This window comes from Pleurodeles waltl, chromosome 5, assembly GCF_031143425.1.
Source record: "Pleurodeles waltl isolate 20211129_DDA chromosome 5, aPleWal1.hap1.20221129, whole genome shotgun sequence".
Classification (NCBI taxonomy): Eukaryota; Metazoa; Chordata; class Amphibia; order Caudata; family Salamandridae; genus Pleurodeles; species Pleurodeles waltl.
This window is the reverse complement of record NC_090444.1, coordinates 131,276,609-131,301,735: the sequence shown is the minus strand read 5'-3', so window position 1 is coordinate 131,301,735 and position 25,127 is coordinate 131,276,609. Positions and strand designations below refer to the sequence as shown.

Here is a 25,127-nt window from a genome sequence, read left to right as displayed (position 1 = left end):
GCACATACAGTGCAGGTCCTCTCCTATGGAAGGTCAGGAAACAAGTGAGGAATCAGATAGAAAATGGCAGTCACATCACAACGGTGCATACTTTCACCACCGGCGGGGATCACCATTGGCTACTGTAGTCCACAGGCCCCAATATTAACCAATAAGGAATTGCACGGCGAGTTACAACCGCCTACCACCACGGCGCACAACGTCAGCGGCATTACCTCACTTCTACCTGTCCCTACACACAGGACAGGCGGTCACCATTTCAGGGGGGGGTGAACAAGCCTATTGATTATTGCTGCGTCACAGGATAAATAGGCACATACTTCAATAATTACACTGTCCCATGACGTTTGCACATTGCGGACTGCTGTTGTGGCTCCATTGTTCAGTTTGTGACATCCTACTCACTCTTGTGTCCCTTAGATACCTACCGCTGCAGATGAATAGGAGATGGAGACATACCCCCTTGTATAGACCCCTGGTGGACTTGCTTGCACTGGAGGACAGGCACATAATACTCACCTATAGACTGGACAGAGCAACAATCACAGAGGTGTGTGCCCAATTGGAGCCTGACCTGATATCTGCTATCCGTCACCCCACTGGTATCCCCCCTCTTGTGCAAGTGCTATCAGTGCTCCATTTCCTGGCAACTAGTTCTTTCCAAGTGACAGTAGGTTTGGCAACAGGAATGTCACAGCCAATGTTCTCAAGTGTGCTAACAAGAGTGTTGCCCTGCCCTGATCAAACACATGTGAAGCTACATTGCTTTCCCCCAAGTTGACGATTTGGCCACTGTGAAGGGCAGATTCTATGTAAAGGGACATATCCCCAATATAATTGGTGCGATTGACGGAACACATATTGCATTTGCCCCCCCGCCCCCAGCTAGAATAAACAGGTGGTAAGGAATCGTAAGAGTTTCCACTCCATGAATGTGCAGATGGTGTGCTTGGCAGACCAGTACATTTCCCACGTCAATGCTAAGTATCCTGGGTCAGTGAATGATGCCTTTGTCCTGAGGAATAGCACCATCCCATATGTGATGTCCCAACTACAGAGGCACAGGGTGTGGCTAATAAGTGAGCCCTGGTTCCCACCCAGTATATGTTGGTGTATGCCTTTGGTGTTGGCCATATAGGATAGTGTGTGGCTAAATGTTGTCCCTCAGTATTTGCAGGGGACTCTGTTTACCCAATTCTGTCATGGCTGCTGACCCCTGTGAGGAATGCCAGGACAAGGGCAGAAGAACGTTATAATGAGGCACATGGGCGAACCAGAAGGATCATTGAAAGGACCTTTGGCCTCCTGAAGGCCAGGTTCGGGTGCCTCCATCTCACAGGTGGAACCCTGTGTTATTCACCCAAGAAGGTCTGCCAGATAGTAGTGGTGTGCTGCATGTCGCACAACCTGGCCCTCAGACAGTATGTACCTTTTCTGCAGGAGGAGGAGACTGGAGATGCCCCTGTGGCAGCAGTGGACCCTGAGGACAGTGAGGATGAGGAGGCAGAGGATGAGGATGTGGCAACAGAACACCAGTGAGACGTCAGTACTTCCAATGACGCACAGGTGAGACAGTGCAACTTCACATTTCTATGACTATTGGTGTATTCTGTGTGGCATTGCCATGCTGCATTACCCACTTCTTTGCCCTACTTATTGTTACCTCTGGATATTAATTTTGCAGATGTTGGTGATATGACACATTCTCCTGGTGTGATCACAACAGCCAGCTACAGATCATTAATTCTGTGCTCAGTCTATGTACAGTTCATTTGCAATAATCATAGCTGTTTCATTCAATACAAATTTGCAAAACATGAAATATTAGTAGTTGATTTTTATCCAAGGGTGTTTATTGTTGTGCTAAAATATAGAGGGGAAAGTGCAATGGAATGGGGTGATGATGGAGGAAAGTCCAGGGTATTGTTTCAGTCTGTTTGTAGCACAGGTGCATTGTCCAGGGGGACATAGGAAGGGGAGCAATGGCAGTTCAAGGTGGACAAGGTGACTGGGACAGAAGGGGGACAATCAGGGGAGTCTCACTTCCTGGCAGTGGTCTTGGCAAGTGTCTCTGGCTTCTGTGTGGTTCGCAGGGAACGTTTGCGAGGTGGTTCACCTTCTGCAGTAGGGGGGATGCTGGTGGCCTGTGGGTCCTGTGGTGGGGTCTCCTGCCCACTATCGGCAGCGGAAGGGGAGGGCTAGTCAATGACTGGCTAGTGGTAGGGGCCCACTGGTGTGACACTGCCTCTCTCATGATGTTGGCCATGTCTGCCAACACCCCTGCTATGGAGACCAGGGTGGTGTTAATGACCTGCAAGTTCTCCCTGATCCCCTGATACTGTCTCTCCTGCAGCCACCTGTTCTCCTGTTCGTTGTCTAGGATCTGGCCATCGTGTCCTGGGAATGTTGGTAGGCTCCCAGGATCTTGGAGAATGCCTCCTGGAGAGTCGGTTCCCTGGTCCTGTCCTCCCCCTGGCGCACAGCAGTCCTCCCAGTGTCCCTGTTGGCCTGTGCCTCTGTCCCCTGATCGGTGTGCCCACTGCCACTGATCCTAGGTCCCTGATTGTCTTGGGGGAAAGGTGTGCACTGGGGTCCCGGTACAGGTGGGCACACTGCTGATTGACATGTCCTGGGGACAGAGGTGTGGGTAAGCTGGGTGGGTGCTGTGTTGTTGGATCTTGATGGGGGAGGCTCTGTGTTGGTCTGTGACTGGGCTTGGGTGACCGACTCTCCAGTTGTCCCTGATGGGCCAGGTAGATCGTCCAGATCCTGAAGTCCAGAGTTACTGCCATCACTGTGGGCCTCTTCTGTTGGGGGACTGGATAGTGGTGGCACCTCCTCTCCGGTGACATTGGCTGGGGTACCTGTGGGGAAGTAAATGATGTATTATGCTTCAGGTGTCTGACATTTGTACTTCTATACCTTCCCCTTTATGGTTGTTGTCCCCCTGCCAGCTTTTGTTTGTGTATGTTGGTGTATAGTGGTTATGTTAGTTTCACTATGCTGTGCATGCTATGGTGATGAGTGTCTATGCAGGGCTGGGTGGGGTGTCCATGCATTGGTACAGCTTGCAGCGCTTGGCATTGGGATTAGTGTGATGTGATGGTGGAGTGTGTGGGATGGAGTGGAGTGATGGGAGTGAGGGTGAGGGTGTGTGATGGCTTGTAGGTATGGGGGGTGATAATTGTTATAAATTGACATACCAGTGTCCAGTCCTCCTCCAACTCAGGCCAGGCCCTCAGGAAGCAGTATTGCCAGTATCTGCTCCTCCCATGCTATGAGTTGTGGGGGGAGTAGGTGGGTGTATGGGTGTCATGTGTGTGTTGTTTGAATTGGCCAGTGTGGTGTTGTTTTGTCTGTGGGTGTCCATTGTGAGCGTGGCCGTTTGTACCGTCAATGGTTTACCGCCGTTGAATGTCCGCCTTGGTGATTCGTGGGTCATAATGTAAGGAGCGTTGTTCTGTTGGCATAACGGTGTGGGTTTTGGGACCGCCAGTTTATCAATGACCTTTGGTCTGGCGGATTTGTGTATGTGGCTGTATTCTGTCGGATTCGGAGGGTGTCATAATATGGTGAATGGAAATTCGCCAGCGTGGCGGTAAATTGGCGGCCGTCAGCACGGCGATAAGCGGCATTTACCGCCAATGTCATAATGAGGGTCATAATATTGCTCTTTAATAATCTGGGTCACTACACATGACAACTGGCTTGCCTTGTTAGTTCACTAGTGGTTCATTTTTTAAAAACTATCATTTTTAATAAGTACTTCTCAGCACGGTGCTATAGTTCTTTGTATTAATGTCAAAGCTTCCACATATTAAAGATATAGGGGTCATTACAACATTGGCCGTGCGGCCGCCAATGCGGGCGCACTCCCGCGGTGCCGATAATGACATCCCCGCCGGCTCAGCGGGGATGTGGGCCGCAACATGGGAGCCAGCTCCAAATGGAGCCGGCGGTGTTGCGGCCGTGCGACAGATGCAGTTGCACCCGTCGCGCTGTTCACTGTCTGCTATGAAGACAGTGAAAAGCTGCACGGGGCCCTGTCAGGGGGCCCCTGCACTGCCCATGCCAGTGGCATGGGCAGGGCAGGGGCCCCCAGGGGCCCCGCGACTCCCCATACTGCCAGCCTTTTCCTGGCAGTTCAAACCACCACGAAAAGGCTGGCGGTAGGGGGACTCGTAATCCCCTGGGCAGCGCTGCTGGTGGATTATCACCGATGGGGCAAATGTGGCGGGAAACCGCCGGCCCCGGCAGTGCGACCGTGGCGCTACCGCCGCGGTCGTAATCCCCTCTGAAGCACCGCCAGCCTGTTGGCGGTGCTTCAGCCAAGGGTTGTAATGAGGGCCCTACTCTTTTTTTAATTTTGAAAACATTTTACCATGTTTTTTTGTGGTTTATAGCAGTAGGATTTACATAACAAACATTTTGAAGACCTGGCTTGAGCACGGTCTCTATGCCAGGGCCACTGGAATTATGCTTTTATTGCGGCTGTGGTGACTTTTTGCACAATTATAGATTTGCCACATAATCCATCATTTGCTGCATAAGGTGCAGACTTTAGCAAAAAATATATAGCTCAAATGCAGCAAAGCGTCTTGCTGCACAGTGGAAGTCTTCTGCAAAGGTTGACTGGTTACCTTTCTATTGATTATTGTTATATGTGGGTATTAAAGTATTAGTGAGGTGCTCACAGTGCCCAGGCAATGTAACAAGTGTAAAAAGTACAAAATAATGAGGTAATACTATAAAAATGCGCCGCATTGCGCCGCATAATTTGGCCTTTCCTTGCTGCATAATTCCAATGGCCCTGCTCTAAGGTCCGAGCTAGACCCTTGGCTCGGCTCGCACTGTTAATTTGTTGGCCCTCCCAACTCTATTTTAAAGTGTTGGAGCCATAAGTAAACAGCCCTAAAGGTTTTATATTCTATGTCAAATTCTGTACTGATTTCCTCTTTACTTACTCACTTGCCCCTTATGCTGAGTGGCATTTAGGAAGCATACTTCTGATTCTAATTTCTCGGACCATTTAACTAGTCTTTATTACCTTTGCATTCTGGGAACTGTAGTTCTGCATTTGTCACGGGGGGGATGGTAAATTAGTGTTTCATCCGTGACATAGAAAAAATTGAGAGGTCAGCTATCAGCTCAACCCAAATTAAATTAAATTTTGTACTTTATGCTATCCTTGGGTGGTGTTGCCCAATAATATAACATTTGACAAAATAAGCCAAATCCCTTGAGAGTTCGCTGGAGTGTCGGTCAGCATTTTCACGTGGCACCAGCTTTGAATGACAGCTGCACCGCGCTGGTATTTACGGGTTATTAATATAGACATATATTTGGTCCACCTCTAGGGCCCCTTTGCGTGTGATCTGCGTGGTGGCATAAAATAACGCGTGGAAACCGGCGGCCGCTCCTGGTTCACTTTTAGTGAAAAACTAATATTTATATTTCTGTTGTTTTTTTGTGAAAACCGGTGACCGCTCCTGGTTAACTTTGTGACAACCTAGGCTTTTTCTATAGAGAAGGCAATGATGAATATTTATATTTCTGCTGGTATTTTGTGTTTCTGCTACTCTCCCCGCAGAGGAGCGGGCGCTGGCCACGGTGCCTCCTCGATTTCCCACACTCGGGCCGGGCGACCTTGGGCGGTGGGGTGAGGAGGGCAGGATGGAGCCTGCGGAGGGAGCTCCGGGCATCCCTGGCTGAGGCTGGGAGTGCTGCATCCTGTGACCCTCCCTCCTCCTCCTCCTCCTGCTCCTCCCGCAGGCCCCGACCAGCTCCGCCCTCCCTCCGCCCCACCGCCGCCCCCTGTGCAGCCTCACCCCAGGCACAGCCGCCCCCTCGCCCGGCCGGACCCGCTGACGGAGACGCCAAACTGCAGGAGCATCTTCCCCCCAGGAACCCCCAAGGCCACCACGACAGGGCCCCGGCCTCCCTCCACCGACCACCGCCGGAGCCGCCATGTTGGATCCCGAGGTCCGGGAGCGGCCGCCCCTGTAGAGGGGCGTGGGGTCGGGCTCGGAAGGGACTCGGAAGCGAGGAGAGGGCGGCCCAGGACCTGACCGGAGAGAGGAGGGAGACTGCGGGGCGCCCTGCCAGGGAAGGCGGCCACCCCCGGGAGATGCGGCAGCCCCGGCCGGAGAGAGGAGGAGGCGGAGGGCATCGGGATCGCCCGGTGTGACAGGAGAGCGCCCCCTCGGGGGGGACCCCATGCCTCGCACCCCTAGGGGAGAGTGAAGCCCCCCCCCAAGACCCCCTGCCGCCGCCCTCGGAGCCAAGATGTCCGGGGAGGTGCGCCTGAGGCAGCTGGAGCAGCTGGTGCTGGACGGGCCCGTGAAGAGCCAGGGCCAGTGCCTGAGCGTCGAGACCCTGCTGGACGTCCTCATCTGCCTGTACGACGAGTGCTGCAACTCCCCGCAGCGCAGGGAGAAGAACATCCTGGAGTATGTGGAGTGGGGTGAGTGAGCCTGGGGGCCCGGGGGGGGGGGGGCTGCCGTTCTGCACTGCACGGGACCTGTCACTGCAGACACACTGCGCTCACTACTGTACCTGTCACCCTGCAGACACACTACTGTACCTGTCATCCTGCAGAGACACTGCCCACACTACTGTACCTGTCACCCTGCAGACACACTGCGCTCACTACTGTACCTGTCACTGCAGACACTGCGCACACTACTGTACCTGTCACCCTGCAGAGACACTGCCCACACTATTGTACCTGTCACCCTGCAGAGATGCTGCTCACAGTACTGTGCCTGTCACTGCAGACACTGCGCACACTACTGTACCTGTCACCCTGCAGAGACACTGCCCACACTATTGTACCTGTCACCCTGCAGAGATGCTGCTCACAGTACTGTACCTGTCACTGCAGACACTGCGCACACTACTGTACCTGTCACCCTGCAGACACACTACTGTACCTGTCACCCCGCAGAGCCACTGCCCACACTATTGTACCTGTCACCCTGCAGAGATGCTGCTCACAGTACTGTACCTGTCACTGCAGACACTGCGCACACTACTGTACCTGTCACCCTGCAGACACACTACTGTACCTGTCACCCCGCAGAAACACTGCCCACACTACTGTACCTGTCACCCTGCAGACACACTGCGCTCACTACTGTACCTGTCACCCTGCAGACACACTACTGTACCTGTCACCCCGCAGAGACACTGCCCACACTACTGTACCTGTCACCCTGCAGACACACTACTGTACCTGTCACCCCGCAGAGACACTGCCCACACTACTGTACCTGTCACCCTGCAGACACACTGCGCTCACTACTGTACCTGTCACCCTGCAGACACACTGCCCACACTACTGTACCTGTCACTCCGCAGAGACACTGCCCACACTACTGTACCTGTCACCCTGCAGCCCACACTACTGTACCTGTCACCCCGCAGACACACTGCCCACACTACTGTACCTGTCACCCTGCAGACACACTACTGTACCTGTCACCCTGCAGACACACTGCCCACACTACTGTACCTGTCACCCCGCAGAGACACTGCTCACACTACTGTACCTGTCACCCTGCAGACAGACTGCCCACACTACTGTACCTGTCACCCTGCAGACACACTACTGTACCTGTCACCCTGCAGACACACTGCCCACACTACTGTACCTGTCACCCCGCAGAGACACTGCCCACACTACCGTACCTGTCACCCTGCAGACACACGGTACTGTACCTGTCACCCTGCAGGCACACTGTACTGTACCTGTCACCCTAGACACACTGCGCACACTACTGTACCTGTCACCCTGCAGACACACTGCCCACACTACTGTACCTGTCACCCCGCAGAGACACTGCCCACACTACCGTACCTGTCACCCTGCAGACACACTGCCCACACTATTGTACCTGTCACCCTGCAGAGACACTGCCCACACTATTGTACCTGTCACCCTGCAGAGATGCTGCTCACAGTACTGTACCTGTCACCCAGCAGAAATGCTGCTCACAGTACTGTACCTGTCACTGCAGACACTGCGCACACTACTGTACCTGTCACCCTGCAGACACACTGTCCATACTACTGTATGTGTCACCATGCACGCACCCTGCCCACACTACTGTGCATGTCTCCCTGCAGACACACTGCCCACATTCTTGTACCTATCACCCTGCAGGCACACTGCTCACAGTACTGTATTTGTCACCCTGCAGACACACTGTACCTGTCACTGTGCACACACACAGTCCACTCTGTACTGTACCTGTCACTGTGCAGCCACACTGCCCACACTACTGTACCTGTCACTGTGCAGCCACACTGCCCACACTACTGTACTTGTCACCGTGCGGACACACTGCCCACACTACTGTACCTGTCACCCTGCAGACACACTGCCCACACTATTGTACCTGTCACCCTACAGACACACTGTACTGTACCTCTCACCCTACAGACACACTGTACTATACCTGTCACCATGTGGACACACTGCCCACACTACTGTACCTGTCACCGTGCAGACACACTGTACTGTATCTCTCACCCTACAGACACACTGTACTATACCTGTCACCATGCGGACACACTGCTCACTCTGTACTGTATGTGCCACAGTGCAGGCACACTATGCACTCTATACTGTACCTGTCACCGTGCAGACACACTGCTGTTACTGCACTGCATGAAACCTGTCACTGTGCAAACACACTGCCCACTCTGTACTGTAACTGTCACCGTGCAGCAGCTCAGCCCTCACCACACTGTCCTCACCACGCTGCACTGAACCTGTCACAGTGCAGACACACTACCCACACCACTGAACCGGTCACTGTGCAGATACACTGCCCACACTACTGAACCTGTCACCGTGCAGACACACTGCCCACACTACCGTACCTGTCACTGTGCAGACACACTGCCACACTACTGAACCTTTCACCATGCTGCCTTCACCACACTGTACTGTACCTGTCAACATGAAACCACAACTGGTCCTTGCTGGACTGAACTGAACTGAACCTGTCACTGTGTATAGCAGCATTGCTCTCACCACACTGTATCTGTCACTGTGGACCCGTGCTGCACTCTCCATACTGTACCTGTCACCGTACAGCAGTGCTGCCCTTACCATACTGTACTGAACCTGTCAGCATGCAGCATAGCTGGCCCTCACAGCACTGAACCAAACCTGTCACCGTGGAACAGCAGTGCTCTCACACACTGCACTGTGCCTGTCACCAAGCAGCACGACTGCCCTCTCATCTCTGTCACCATGTTACAACTCTTCACTCATCACACTGTACCTGTCTTCACTGTACCTGTCGCTGCGCAGAAGCATTGTGCTCAACACTTTGCACTGTACCTGTCACCGTGCAGGACGACTGCCCACACTGTATGGGACCTGTTACTGTGCAGCAGCGCTGCGCTCACCACACTGTACCTGTCACCGTGCAGCACCACTGCCCTCGCCACATTGTACTGAACCTGTCAGCGTGCAGCATGACTTGCACTGAACTGAGCCTGCCACCATGCAGCAACACTGCTCTCACAAACTACAATGTACCTGTCACTCACCGACAATGTGTTACAACTCTTCGCTCACCAATGTACTGGTCACCGTTCAACAGCACTGCGCTCAATACATTGCACCTGTCACTATGCAGACATACTGCTGTCACCACACAGCACTGAACTTTTCACCATGCAAAACTGTCCTCACCACATTGGGTTGAGCCTGTCATTGTATAACAGCATTATTCTCAATACTCTGTTCTGAAGCTGTCACTGTGCAGCATCAGTGCTCTCAGAAAGTGCACTGAACCTGATCTCTCCACATTTCACTGAACCAGCAATCTCCACTCTCCACTGAACCTTTCACTGTGCAACTACATTGATCTAGCCACACTGCCTTGAACCTGTCATCTTGCACTAGGGCTACGCTCACTGTACTGAACCGGTCATCGTCCCACAGTAGTGCACCCAGAACACTGCACAGCACCTGTCATCGTCCAGCTGCACAGCACTCACTGTACTTAATCTGCCACTGCCTCACAGCACTGCCCTAACAACACAGCACTGAACACATCCCGGTGCAAGGACAGTGCATTCACCTTCTTGCACTGAACCTGTCACAGCACAGCAACTCTGCACCCCCATATAGCACTGGATCCTCCACACAACACTGCACCCATCGCCATTCAACTGCTCTGAACACATTGCACTTACCCAGTCACTATGCAGCAGCACTGAGCCACACTTACCTCATGGAACCTGTCTCTGTGTAGCAGCACTCCTCACACCACATTGAGCCTGTCACTGCACAATAACACTGTACTTATTACGTAGCACTACACTCGCCACAAAACAATGCACTTGTCACTGTGCAGCTGCAAAACACTCGCCACACAGCCTGCACCTATCACTGTGCAAGAGCGCTGCACTCACCACACAGCCTGCACCTATCACCGTGCAACAAAACACACATGTAACTGCATCAAACTGCACTTTCTTCCGAACACAGCCTTTCACCATCTAGCGTTACTGCGCTCTCCTTGCAACACCACCACACTTTCTGAACAGACGAGCTGCGCTCAGTAAGAAACACTGTATCTGTCACCTGCCAGTCACTCCACAGCACTATCTTGTCACCCTTGAGGAACCCTACACTCGCCCCAAGAGACCGGCATTCTCTTAAAACTGTAGCTATCAGCCTGGAACAGTGTATCTGTCACCGTGCACTCCTGTCAAACCACAGTAGGTAATAGTGTGCACTCAGCCCGTCAGCCCAGTAACTTCACCCCGCCCCCCCAAGAACCCCGCACTCTACCAGCTGTACTGCACATCTCACACTGTAACCGTTTACCAGCACTTACATTGTAACTCATCACACCGCACAAACCTTGCAACATTGTATTATCACTTTGCAAAAACTTTGCACGCACCAGTACCGCCCGGCAACACTATGACTGACTCTGTGTACCCACCACACAGCATTATAAGTATTGCCCAACAGCTCTACGCTCACCCCACAACCCTGTAACTTTCTCCCTGCATTTACCCAAAAGCACCATAGCTTACCACCCTGAAAGAACTCTGTACTCTCTCTTCAGCAGGTTAACTATCACTTTGCAATAGTCATTCACTCTACAGCAACTGTGCCACAACACCACTGCTCTCGCCACAACAGTGTAACCATCACCCTATACTCGCAATGTAGCATGTGACAATTATACCAACAGCCCTGCACTCGCCCTACAGGCGCTATATGTATCATTCTCCATGAACCGAACTGCAGAGAGCGTCTTATCCTGCAACATTGTATCAATCACCCAGCAAGAGCCCTGCTTTCACCCCACATGTGCTCCACAAATACGCCCTTTAGGTTCTAACATTGTAACCACTGTCACTATGGTCTATCAAGTCTACAACGGGGTCTCCCTACGACACTGTAGCAGCGTTCATTCAGCAGTGACTGTCACTGCAAGAGTTCTGCACGTTCTTCCTCCGGGTACCACCTCACACACAAAGCTGGCCATCCTGTAGCCACAATCTCTGACACTTTCATTGCTTTGCCCTACTACGTGTATGTTACCGCTTTGCTGCTCTTTTCACCCCCCGATGGGCCCACTTTGTGGTTTTCCTTCTGTGACATTGTGATCCGTGGTGTGTGCTACACACATCCCGCTCACCATTTATGACTGTGGCTCACAATTTTTTGTTTACTGTTTCTTAAAGACAAATTCAGAAAAACATCTGTTCTCCTGTCTGTCTGTATTACATTTGAATAAAAAGGGAAATTAAGTTGTTTATTGAGTGGCTGTAAATGCTCTCAGTCATGACTGACAGGCCAATATCTGTGTGTGTTGTCAGGTAAAGGGTGTAAAAAGGAGAGAAAGTTTGCCATTGAGACTTAAGAGATTTGCACAACACTGACAATGTTTTGATAGGAGTGTTTTGTTTTATCATGTCCGGGTATTCATAGCACTGCCTGTCGGGCATTGAAGCATGAGTGTACATTTATCAGTTAATTACATGTAGCAGTATACCAGGTTCAGCTTAAATGTTTAACTAAACCTAAAATAATATAGATAAATAGAGGGGAAAAGTAGCAAAAATTAAAAATAGGTAAAATACAGATGGAAAAATAAATACCCTAAAATTAGGAGACCTATTTTCCACTTGTGACGCTGTTACACTTCCACTCAGTGAAATTACACCTGGGCCTCACTCACTGTCCGCTGTTTTGTGTATTCCCCCTTCTTGTACTTGCACAGTGGCGAGCTTTCTCTCGCACCGTCAGGGGGAGCCTTCATGCCACATGCCGCATTTCCTGGTATTCTGACGCACGCCGGTTCTGCCTTCCCGGCGGAAGGAAGGCCGCAGATGTCTTCCTCGGTGGCGAAGAGGGTGACGGGTCTTTGTGGCTCTGTGTGCGGATGCGTTTGGCCCCCTGCAGGAGGCTGGTGTTGTCCATTCCCCTCTGCGGCCTGGTTGCTAGGCCCAGAGCCTGGAGTTTTCCTTTTCAGGTCACGGGGAGGAGGGGCGAGGGAGGCAGGAAGGATGATGCTGTTGCTTGAAGGGAAATGAGCCGGTGACGGCTGGGAGAAGCCCTCTGCCCGTCGCCCTGCGGCCCCTGCCAACAGGTGCGCACAGCAGCCCTCCCTGCCGCAAATGTGAGGGAGGACGGGGGCTCCTCTGATGAGGAAAGTAAACATGGCTGCAACCAGCAGGTGACGGTCGGGGCCTGGTGTGAGGGAGTTGAGCAGTTTATATCTCTGCCGGGAGTGATGGTAGCATAAGGGGGGGCTCTCTCCTCTCACTGCTCAGCATTGTGGGGTCCGTACGATAGATATGACGTCAGATACACGGGGCCTGCATATTTCCGTGACAGAGCGTCGTCGACACATTCTTAGACTCGCAGCACAGCCGGGAGGGGCCTGTGCTGCGCTCAGCCCTTGAAGAAAAACACAAAACAGAAGTGCAGCTACAGGGGACCTGTTATTTCTTGCCCTCAATGAAATGTTGGAAGGCTCGTCCCATGACACAAAAAAAACAACGTGCTGTCATTCCGTCATTTTTTTCCTCTCTCTGCCCTTCTGCTTCTTGGGCCCGCAGTGGGAGGTTCCGTGCTGCTCGTAGCATAACCTGGGTGCAGCAACCAACCGGCTGCCTGGTGATGCAGAAAATATTGTTTCCCCAGTACAGAAAATCACTTGGAGTCTGCATGTAGGAATAAGTGAGACGGACGTGACGGGACTTGCCGAAATTCAATCTAAATATAGAGAATGAAGCTCGTTTTTTTTCTTGTAGGGCAGTTGCACAGTTGTGTTTTTCCCCCACACGTGGACCGTTTGGTACAAGCAGCACATATGACACTGGGCTTTTTTTAAATTATTATTTATTTTTAAGAAAACTTGATTCCATGGTTTGGTTGGTTGGTAAATACTGAATTGCCGCTTGTCCCGCAGTTTTATTCTTTAAAGATGTTGGGCGTTTAGGTTGTAATGTGCTAAAGCTAGATACCTGATGTAAAATATATATTAAAAAAATCCCCCGTACGGTTTGTTGTGACTTCATTAATAAACTTGTCTTACACCATCTGCCGTAGGCCTGTATGAGCGTGTACATTTTGGAATAAATAAAGCCGATTTTCATGGCACGTGCATAGGGTAACTTGCACGTGGTCAAGTCAGTTGTCTTGTGCGCACTAAAAGGGCGTGGCCTAATATTTAAGTTTCCAAATGTGGACCTCGGATGACCGAGTTTCACGACCATTCTTTGATCCCGGGCAGTTGGCTTTATCCCTGTGTGCTGCATTTCTCTTGTGCAGCAAAATGTGGAGCTTCTGAAACCAGCAGCACGAACCTTTGCAACAAACCCAACTGGACATCCTATAGATGGTAAAATGAGGATGAGTAAATCCTATGTAGTCTGAGGCCGGGGGACACTTTGACACTCCCTGGGGTATTTCAGTGGTGGTGTGAAGTGACCTGTACTAACAGGAGCGGTCACTCAGGGGAGGTTGGGCACTCACTAAGCTGCCCTGTCCTCTCCCTGATTCATGAGCGGTCATGACCCTGACGTCATGCTTGCCATCATATATGTGCATGGTGTGTAACTTAGGTTCTCCTGGTCCATATCTATGCCATATATTTTTTTTATTATTACTATTAAATCCCATTTAGATTACTCGTACTTTTACTTTATGTAGAGCTCTTGAACATCTGACATCGATCCATCTCCCCTTTATCGGTTGATCACCCCTGATTTTAATATGTATAAATGTCTTGTACCTGGTGCTGTTTTTAGCTAGAACCTTTCCAAGTTTGCATCTTCTTAAATTAATGCTTTCATTCATCATCTCCATCACTTGGTTTCTACATTTCAACTGTGCGGTTTGTATTCACTGTTTTAGAGCAAACCCACAAAGTCTGTTTTTTTTTATTAAACAAATCTTACTTTGGGAAGGTGTTAGCTGAGAGCTTGTGAATTAAAATTCAGCTGGCGATTTTTGCCAGTTTCACAAACAGTGCAACTTTGTGAGGTTTTGATTCAGCAAAAATATATATTGTTGAACATTTCACGATTGAAAGCTGTCATTTTCACTTGGAAAAATATCTGCACAAGTATGTTTTTTTTAAACGTTTCTCTTGCCAATAGTACTTTTGCCTGCCTCTCATTCGCTATTCATGTCTTGAAAAACATTGCCAATTTCTTGAAGTTGTTGACGTTCTTCCATCTTTGCACAGCAGTAGTGCTACCGTGAGAGTGATGCTGGACCCACACTTGCATGAGGCCCAATGAGCTTTCTTGCATGTACAAGTGTCAGGTAGCAGTTGCTGTCCAGATGGAGCACATGGTATGGCCATTGACATGTCACTGAAAATGGCTCTGTTTTGTTGTTGGCCTCGAAGAGGTGATACAATCGAAGCTTGAGTTGGGTCACTGGTTCACTTAAACGTGCAGATTTCAAAAGTTGTGTTTTTTATACACCTCTTCGTTGTTGGTGAGAGTAAATAGGGTTTGTATTTGATTTTGCAACAGCCTCTAGAAGGCTGTCTTTAAATCACTTCTGGCCATTTTAAACACAGTTGTCATGCCGCGCGCTCCTCCGCTCTGGCATTCCTGGCATCAAGGCTTCAGTGACCACCGTTTCCAACAGCTACATTTCATTTGTGTTTTTTTTGTGTTGGTGGTACCTGCTAAGGAAGTAACTCATTTGCTGGCCCGCGCAGTGGTTCCCCCAGTAGCCCATCCTAACCAAGGAGCTAAAAATGTGAAAATTGACAAAAAGAAACCATGCATCTAGAATATTATGTTCTCTCTGTTTGTGACGTGTGAATATTGGGGCAGTGACTTTGGTGAAGAATGGCCTTTGGTGACACAAACAAAAAAGCATCCCTACGACTAATATAAACTTTGCATCAGCCTGGTGTCTGCCTTGGTTCTTTTACCTCCTCTTTACATCCAAGTGATAAACCACCTTGGGGTTTTGCCAAATGGATTGATGTTGATCAAGCATCGTTGCTTATGATGCGTCTGGCGGGGTTTAGATATATATCAACATAGATATATATGCAAACACATTGGTAACGTCTGAAAAATAGCATCCCGCATGTGGTCCATTCTAATGTGTGATGGATTTATTGTCCTTCTAGTGGTCTCCTCCGTAGACACTGTTGCTCACTGTGCGATTGTTCACTATAGCTTACGAAGGCGTTCGTTACTCAGTAGTGCTGTAAAGTTTGACTAAATTGGGAAGTTCTGCCCTCCCATCTAGGTTTTATCTCTAGATTACTCCAGATGACCTCTTTCAGACTGAACACACCTTCAAGTGATTTATCATAAGGATTCCCTCTTTGGGGGTAAACATATTCTGCTCGGTGAATGTGTTAGAATTGTTGTGTGCATAAAAACTTCTCTCTATGAACATGGAGACAAGTTAGAGAACGAGACAACACAAGAAGCAACAATGGACCTAATATTATAATGTACGTCATCCTCACAGGCGAGAGTAGATGTCAAGTTCAGAGTTGAAGTGGTTGGGGGACCTGTGCACTGCATCAAGTGGCAGTAGTGGCTGAGTAATTTCTTGAAGGCATTCAGAGTTTTTACAGAACTGCAGTTGAGGGAAGTTGTATAATAGGGTGGGGTACAAGGGAGAAAATCCTGAATCGTAAGAAGCCCTAGTTGTGGGAAGGGTGTTGGATATAGTGGCCGTGGAAAAGTTTGGGATTAATGTGAGTGGCTAGGGGTATGATAGCCGATGGTCAGTGTTCAGTAGAGAACAGTGAGGCCTTTGACAGGTTTGAATATCAGGGTGAGTATCTGGGCAAGGTGGACTGGTTATAAGAAAGGGACTGTTGACTTATTCAAGTATACCTAGAGCTAATGCATTCCTAAGCCTTATGGCAGAGAGGAAGTGCAGATAGGCCTGATGTCACGAGTTAGTGGACAAAAGAAATGAAGTCTTGGTGAAGAAGGTGACAGCCTATTCTGCATGCAGAGACATTTGGGAGATTAAACTCTGGAAAAAAAGAAGAATGAATGAGAAGTAAGAAATGTCCTCTCTGTTGCTAAGAATCAATATCATGGATAGTGCAAAAAGTCACCCAGAGAAAATGTCCATGTAGGTCCCTATGTTGTGTTAGGTCCCACAAAAAATTGCCAGATTCAAATTTGGGCAGTTTATAGCTTCAAACAAGTACATGGTCACTTTCAAATCTGAGAGACAGGTGGAGAGTTCAGAATCTCTTGGGGGACTGCCTGTACTCTCCAATCTGAAAATGAAAGTGCTGAGAAGCGTACATGGCTGTGCCAAGAGAACAAAGGTGAAGAAACAAACCGTGAAGTAAATACAGTGAAGCATGCTATGCCAAGGCTTGCATACAGAGGCAAACATTTCTGCGGATTTCTGGAGCAACATTTTTAGAAGTTGGTCCATCGGCAGACCATGGAAAAGCCAATAGCAATGTCATTCTGGCATCTTCATGGATGGCCAGTGCTGTCATCTTCTGGTGAAGTGTGCCCAAGAATCAAGGACTTACAACTGGAAAAAGCCCAAGTAGCCACTTCATAGTGCTGTTGTTTCTTCCCAGAATGCCAAGCGCTGTCCATTGGAAAAATATGGCAGTCCTTCTGATAAGGGCTCGCTCTGAGCACATGTGCTCCAACCTCACCACCAATCCAGTGTCTAAAGCACTGTTTTGGTGCATCACAGAGGAAGGTCAGGGTGTCCAACTGTGTTGTCAACAAAGCAGAACTAAACCTTGGGATGAAGCTGAAGCCATATTGGAGTAGGGTAGCATATTCATGAACTATTTTGTAACCCCAATAACCCAGGTAAAAGGCTTCTCTAACATTATCTATATGTTATTTACCTTCAGTAACCTAGAGTCCCCTGAAAGATTTCTCCCAGTTATTTCTGTTGAAATTGAAGCAGTATGCTTTTGGTAAATCATGATCCTTTGGCCTTTTCTAGGAAAGCCCCTGATTTCCTGTGCAATAGGTTGTACTGAATTCCTGGGGTGTATGGGGATACAAGGATGTACCTTGCATCAACATCTGTAGACCTTAAGGTGAGCTTGGTGCATGGATCTCACCTGCACGCTGATGATGGGGTATCGGACTGTCTGCTGCAGGCACAAACCTATGGTAGTGAAACAGAATGCCGAGTGCAGCCAAACAGCAGGGCGGGGGCATGGGAATAGCACCCACAGCTTTGAAGTCAGCTCCCCAACATTCTCCTTCCCTGTTAAGGGATGTGGTACTCCTAGCCCTCCTTGCTCCAGCACTGAGCGTGATGGAACTGGCAGAGGTGCTTTTCCTCAAGTGTATTGATAGATCAAAAAGTATTAGCAATCGCTGCTCACTTGTCGGATAAATATTTTGATTTGTACCTTTACTTGTTGGAAGACGTCTACTTATGATACATGGGATGTGCAATCTCTCTATAAATACCCAGTCTCTGATTTACTTAATTTACATGCCACTTGTGAAGCATTTAAAATGAAAAACGAAACTTGGGCTTTTTTCCTTTTCTGCTCTGTTTTCTAGATGAACAGTGATAATCAGACAGGAGATATATAATGGCAACATGTTTATTTTTGCACGCCCTAGGTAATTCTAGACAAGATACAATCTCTGCATGTTTTCACACATTCCAAGTTACTGTTTTTTTCCTTAAATCTGAAGTGTATCAACTTGCGTCTAATTTATTTGTGAAACACACATCTAAGTTATTTTTTTGCTGTTAATTTTGCACTAGAAATTTTGCTTTTATTCTTCAAGTTTACAAAATGCTATCTCTTACCTATGAAAGAGCAACACACCAAGCATTTAAGTGGCTTGTTGGAAAGAGAATGGTGTGACCATATATTATAAGTAATAATGTACCCCTGGCATGCATTATAAGGATATTGCAAGTCAATAAGGAGTTCCATATAAAGGAACTAGCACAGAACATTTTTGTGACTTCCAATAACCTTATGATACCCAGCACGTAGTACCGCCAAGAAACCCATTGAGATGAGTGTGGGGATGCCATGTTGGTGATGTGAGGCCTGGGACAGCTTGACTCAGCCTCCTAAAATGTTGCTACACAACTGAGCTTTTACAAGAAGCTATTTTCTTGGGAAGACTGAGCCCTAGATGTACAATGGTCAGTCGGATGATATAAAAATAGACGGATTCTCTGAGCTGTGGGGCGAGTCGATAACCTGCAGATGCGCTCCATGGATGCTGCTGGCCTGGGAGAAGTGCTGATCAATATACCATTGTCATGATAATGTGGAAGTCATTTTTGCTGCCTTGAAAAACAGTGATACTGTGGTGGCCATCTGCTGGGACGCCGTGCAGGGAGGCCCTTCAGTGCAAGCGGCTCGCGCGGACTCGCGTGTCTTCTTGAAGCCTATTGAGCGAAAGTGGAACTAAAGCAAGTGTCGCCCCCTTAGATCCCGAAAGGACCACATAGAGAAGGAAAAATGTAACTTTCTCTCTTATTTGTAAGGGGGAGAACTGCCCGTCTGTATCGCTGGGCTTCGTGGAGGTTGATTGAACAAAATGCCTGGGCTAGCATGAGTGATTTGATTTCTTCTCCCATCCTTAGCCTTTGAACAGCCTCTTATTTGCTGCTGATGGGGTAGAAGAAGGACAAGGAATGGGAACTACAGAAAATAGACACGTCAGTGCCTACATTACCCATAAGGCCAGAAGACGCACGTGCAGTGTCAGCGCACTCCGGGCAGTGTCTGCCACCCCTCGCTACGCCCGATTGACGTCCGTCCTTGTCTTGCATTCATTTTCCATCCTGGTGACAATATTTATGTATGCACAAATCGTGGACTGTAAAATGTTGTTTAAAAGTCAGAACATTCCTGTAGGGAACATTTTTGAGCGTTTGACCACCGATTTTCTATTCCACAGTTATCTTTTGGTTCCTAAAATTGGAGGACTCCGCTTTATTTATTTTAATTAGACTTGCAGCCGGATTTTCGAGCTTGCATCTTTTTTCCATGACAGATGGATTTCGCCCTTGGTTTCATTGACGCTGGCTGTCCGCGGACAGGCTCCGAAGACGCCTGCTGGTCGCACAAACTCCTGGGCGCGCTTTGTTTTCAGATGCTGGCCTCAGCACCTTACTCAGTAATTGGCAGGCTCAATTGTCGGAGTGCTTGCATCGATTTCCCCACACAGGGAGAAAGATTACCCCAGTGCCTTCGCGAATTCAAGAGAATAGCACTGAGACGCCGGGCACGGGCTTCAGATTTAATCTGTTTGTATTTCCAGATGAGGCAGCTGTAGGAACCAATGAGGGTATAGACATCACAAGAAGCCACTGACCTCCTCTCCGTCACCAAAGAATGCACACCACTTAGGCCTGGCTCGACGGTTTGTTTAACATTTGTACGAGACCTTTTTTGTATCAATTCTTTCAATTGTACGCAGAGTGGCTTCACCCCGAGAAGAACTCATTTTCCACTTTTTGCTATTGACTGTTTAGTGCATCATTCCACCTCCTCTGGAGTGCTTGCTTTGCAATACACACGTCGCTCTTTTATATCTCAAAAGTGCTCTGAAATATCACGCATTAAATTCCTTATCTCATGCCTAACTTTTTACAAAAAGCAGACTCTTTGTTTTTTTCACAGAAGAAGGATTATGTTTTTTAAAGTTTTAGTGAAGTCTCAAACTGCAAGCCAGAACTCTCTACTTTGCCATTGCTTGTCTGTTGTGCATAGTTTCATGTCAGGCTTCTCCTGGTATAAGCTGAAGAATTTGGTGGTCTGGTTAATTTTTACTCCTGGCGGTTTCCAAAAGGGCCATGTCTCAGTGGCTTGATTTAGTCTGTTCTTCCGCTCTGCGGTGCCAGTGAATTGTTTATGAAGTGGGTTCTTGACTTCGCGTGCGGTTCTATGTGAGGCATGTTCATGGGGTAACCACGTGGTCACCATCTTCTTTCATCCTTCGTACCAGTCTGGGAAGGGTCATGAGTGTCCCTTATCCCATAGGATACGGGCTCTCAAGCTGTGTAAAACCTTGTGCTAAATGTTTTTTTTTTTTCATTTGGCACTTTACTCTCACATAGCCCTCAGAGAAATGTAAACCATATTGATTGATTTCTGATTAGGCTAAAATCGCCAAGCATCCCCTTATCTTCCCTCTTCTTTCTTGGCGTCTTCCATCTTTGTGCTCATCGCGGCACAGCATTCTGTTTCCTGCCCTGACACTAAAGCAGACCAGCGCGGCCATCTTGGCTTTTTATTGTGTTAGTGGGCGGGTCAGGGCGGCTCCAGGCACTGGTTGGCGGCTCCATTGACCAATACTGTATTACCAAATGTGGTTATTGGTGGGTAGTGACCCTTTGTCCTGGTTTCTCACATGCGGTACCAGTGCTGCCGGTGTTAGTGCGTTCCTGTAGGTCATGGTATCACTCTGTTGGTATCCCACCTGCACCAATCTCACGGTGTGCAGGATGGGCCGGGCGGACACTCCTGCTTCAACCGGCGGCCATTGCAGGGGTCGATTGGTTCAATTATTGATTTCAGGTCTGGTTTTCTCACCTCACTCCAGGCAGCAAAGTTCTCCTGACAGAACTGAAAGCCATTCCTCTACATTCCCCCCAAACTCTTGGCTTCAAACTTTACTCTGATAGAGGTTAGAATTGAAATGTTGGAGGCGGTGTTGGATATTAGATGTACATTGACAATGAGTAGAGAGGAACCTGATTCTCTCAGGGTAGGGGATGGGGCGTCACTCACGAGAACACCCACAAGTGAGCCGTGCAGCCCCTCCAGCCACCAGTGACCACCGGGGAGGAGAGCCATAACTCATGCCACGTGACCATAACAAATGTTCCCCGCGCAGCTGGCCTCCCGGGCTTACTCGGTGTGACCGGGGCCGTGTTGACTCAGGTGTTCACGGACTGTCTGCCTCGGCCCTGATGGGCAAAGCGTGTCTCAGCTTTTCAGACGCCTTCCTCTTTTATGTGAGTCCGAGAATTTTACAACTGTATGATTCCCAGGGCATCTGGAGTTACGATAATAATAGCAGTATCTTTTATTTTCTAGTAAGATATTCATGGTATTTACAAAATGCATCCTTGGCCTAATAAAACATTTGAACGCGAGTTTACAGCAAATTAGGTGCAGGGACTCAGCGCACACGAACAGGAATGTTTTAGCGTTTTTCCTGCGAAGAATGTAGGAGCCGAGGAAATCCGAGGAGGCTGAGAACTCCCTGCCTGCGGGCTGTGCTACAGGAGACGTCGCTATCATGTTAGGCCGCGAGGACAGCCTCGCTTCCGTGATGTCACCCCGTGATGATATATTTATCTGTCAGTATGACGTAGGGCTGCCGCCATTTTGTAAACGACTGGGACGTTGTGCAGAGTGAAACGTATACTCAGTAAGTAGGAGCCGTAGTTTGTGAGAGCAGTCAGGGACGGAGAGGCCTGCTCTGCCTGTACAAGTAGGAGTAGGCACGGGCGTCAATTCACCAAAATCCCAGGGGTAGGGGAAGTGACATCACATGCCATTTGACCTTTACCTAGTCTGATACACGCATGCATGCTTACACATACTCACACATTCACACACTCTCTCACAAAAGCACTCTCACCCGAGCACTCATACAGCATATATTTAAAAGCATTTTTATATGCCTTAGCTGCTATTGTCATATTCCAGCTAATAGTGCTCCATTTTGATTATATTACTAGTGAATAATATTATTAACTATTTGTGTAATTAAAAATTGACAGGAAAGTGGAACCCCAACCGACGTCCATTAGGACGAGCTGTACCTGTGTTCCTGGCACTAAATTTGCCACCTCTGAGGCTAGGGGTTGTAAAGGGTGTGCCAGGGGACGCAAGGGGCAAGCCAGGGGGTCACACCTGTGACCCCTGGCTACCCCTAAATGAAGTCCATGTGAGTAGCAGTCATGCCTTGTGAGAGCACAGCCAGGAAGACAGAAATGTTTGCGTTCTCAATTGAGGGAATGAGGCGTGACCCTTGAGAACCAAATTGAGGTGTAGGAATTATATACCTTCAAGCATGCCTCGTGAGAGCACAGCCTGGGGGGGGGTGAGGTGGTATTCTCTACCACTACAACTGAGAGTGGAAACCGTAGATTATGAGAGCACAGCATGATTGAGAGGCTAGCTCTGCCTTTAGAGATTAGAGTGGGAGCCAGGCCTTGCAAGAGCATGGCCGGGGAGACGCACATGTTCTGCTTCCACAAGTGAGAACATACTCATAGGAATTCTCTACCTTCACGAGTGACAATAGGAAACATAACTCGTAAGTAAGAACATAGCCCGGGATGAACGCAGTCTCTGCCTTCACACGTGAAAACACAAGCATTACTTGTGAGAGCCCAGCGGGAGAGATGGGTGTTCTCGGCCTTCACTAGTGAGAGTGTGAACCGTGCCTCTTCAAGAGCACATCCAGGGAGATGAGTGTTGTTACCTCAATGAGTGTGATTGGGAACCATGCCTCACGAGCACATCGAGGGAGATGGGTGTTCTTACCTCCATGAGTGGGAATCATGTCTCGTTAAAGCACAACTGAATATATAGGCATGTTTTTGTATCTTCATGAGGGAAAATCATGCCTCACGAGAGCACAGCCAGGGAGATGGGTATTTTATACCTCCACGAGTTAGAGTGGAAACAATGTCTTGTGAAAGCACAGCTGGGCACATAGGCATTTTATACCTTGACGAGTGAAAAGCGTGTCTTGTGAGAGCACAGCCAGGGCGATGGGTTTTCTCTACGTCCACGAGTGAGTTTGGAAACCATGACTCGCGAGAGCATATCCAGAGAGATGGGTATTTTCTACCTCCACGAGTTAGAGTGGAAACAATGTCTTGTGAAAGCACAGCTGAGCACATGGGCATTTTCTACCTTGACGAGTGAAAAGCATGTCTTGAGAGAGCACAGCTAGGGTGATGGGTTTTCTCTACGTCCACAAGTGAGTTTGGAAACCATGCCTCACCAGGGCACTGCGAGGGAGATGGGTGTTCTTAACTCCATGAGTGAGAACCATGTCTTGTGAAAGTACAGCTGGGCATATAAGCATTTTCTACCTTCACGAGTGAAAGGCATGTCTCGTGAGAGCACAGCCAGGGTGATGGGTTTTCCCTACGTTCATGAGTGAGTTTGGAAACCATGCCGCAAGAGCACATCCAGAGAGATGGGTGTTCTTACCTCCACGAGTCAGAGTGGGAACATGCCTTGTGAAAGCACAGCCGGGTGTATATATGCGTTTTCTTTCTACACGAGTGAGAGATAATGCACGGTGTTTCTTGATTGGTATCTGAGTCAGCTTATGATACTCACTCTCTGATATCCCTGTTGAGGGATGTGGACTTCAGTAGGTGCCTTGTGAGAGTGCAGTGTGTTATAATGTTGCTTCATGAAACCCTAGATAAAGTTGTTAAAACAATATGTGGACACTGGCTCTCATCTGCTGTGAATGCAAAATTAACTTACTGCAACTGGAATGGGAGGTCTCGTTTCCTGCTGCCTTTTTTGTTCTATTTTAGAACACACTATGTAAAATGCCTTCATCTTAAGGTTGGGTAGACTAATCCATCTGTAATGTATATGCTTTGTTTGCATTACATGTCTACTTACTGATATGTCTGATGGAAAGCGGCATTCAGCTGCTGTCAAGGTCTTAACTAACCCTCGCTTGTGGCTGGTTATCTTAACAGAAGCTGCTTCTGTAGCAGTAGAAAAAAATATATAAGCAAGTTTAAATCTCCATTACCTGTTTGTGAAGCTCCATGAAGATACACTTCTCATATATTCTTAAAACTGTAAAACAGTTACCTAAAGAAATGAAGCAAATATTTCTAGTGCATTGAAGGTGCAGGCGTATAAGGAATACCTGCTTGTGCTTCAGCAGCGTTAACTATAGATTCAGTCATTGTTGCACCTACACACAAGATGCTCGAAACAATTGTAAGGACTGGGTGTTTCCCTGGGTAGCATTCCATTCCATTGTTTTACAGAAGTGCAATGCCTTTGCGCTTAACTGTCCTAGTCCAAGGACAAAATAGGAAGGGCAACCGGATACTGTTAAGCCTCAGCCCTCGTGGGGGGACACAAGCAGTACATTTACATTTCTGCCTGTCACCCGGAAGTGACACGATCTGAAGCCAGTTTCACAACAAGCTGTTGGCAGGGTATCGATTTGTCTAAGCCTTAAGGTCATGGCTGGCAGTAGAGTAGCATGACTATCAAAGGCCCTAATTCAAGCAAGGTAAATTAGCAAGTTTCCCCCCTATTTCGATAGGCGAAGGCAGCCATAATGGCCTCATTTGGTCTGTGCTTGATACAGGGTTATTGGGGAAAAAAAACTATTTTGTTTGTTTAATGTTAGCCCTGCAGGTTCAGAGGTACCCATGCAAGTTCAATGAGACTCCTGCAGGATCAGCAAGATTCCTGCAACTTCCTGAAAGTTCCAGGTTTCCTAAATTGTGTGACTCCTAAAGATTTATAGAGGCTACGATAGCTTCACAGAGGCTATTATAAATTCACCGAGGCCCTTGTAGGTTCAGAGAGACCCCTGTAGTTTCTTCTGATTTCTGGCTTTGCCTTACTCTGACACATTAGTGTGACTTCCTTTCTAAC

General features: G+C 48.6%; 1 protein-coding gene across 2 annotated transcripts in view; it reads left to right on the top strand.

Annotated features, from left to right (window-relative positions):
- The first annotated feature begins 5,806 nt into the window (after window positions 1-5,806).
- The window catches only part of CDC42BPA (CDC42 binding protein kinase alpha), a 608,613-nt gene continuing 589,292 nt past the window's right edge, over window positions 5,807-25,127 (top strand). Inside the window, exon 1 of one of the 2 annotated variants that reach the window (XM_069233802.1) lies at window positions 5,807-6,463. In XM_069233802.1, the coding sequence (XP_069089903.1) occupies window positions 6,286-6,463 (178 nt within the window). In that variant the 5' untranslated portion in view covers window positions 5,807-6,285. The remainder of the gene's footprint in view (window positions 6,464-25,127) is intronic. The other variant, XM_069233803.1, reaches the window with a different exon arrangement.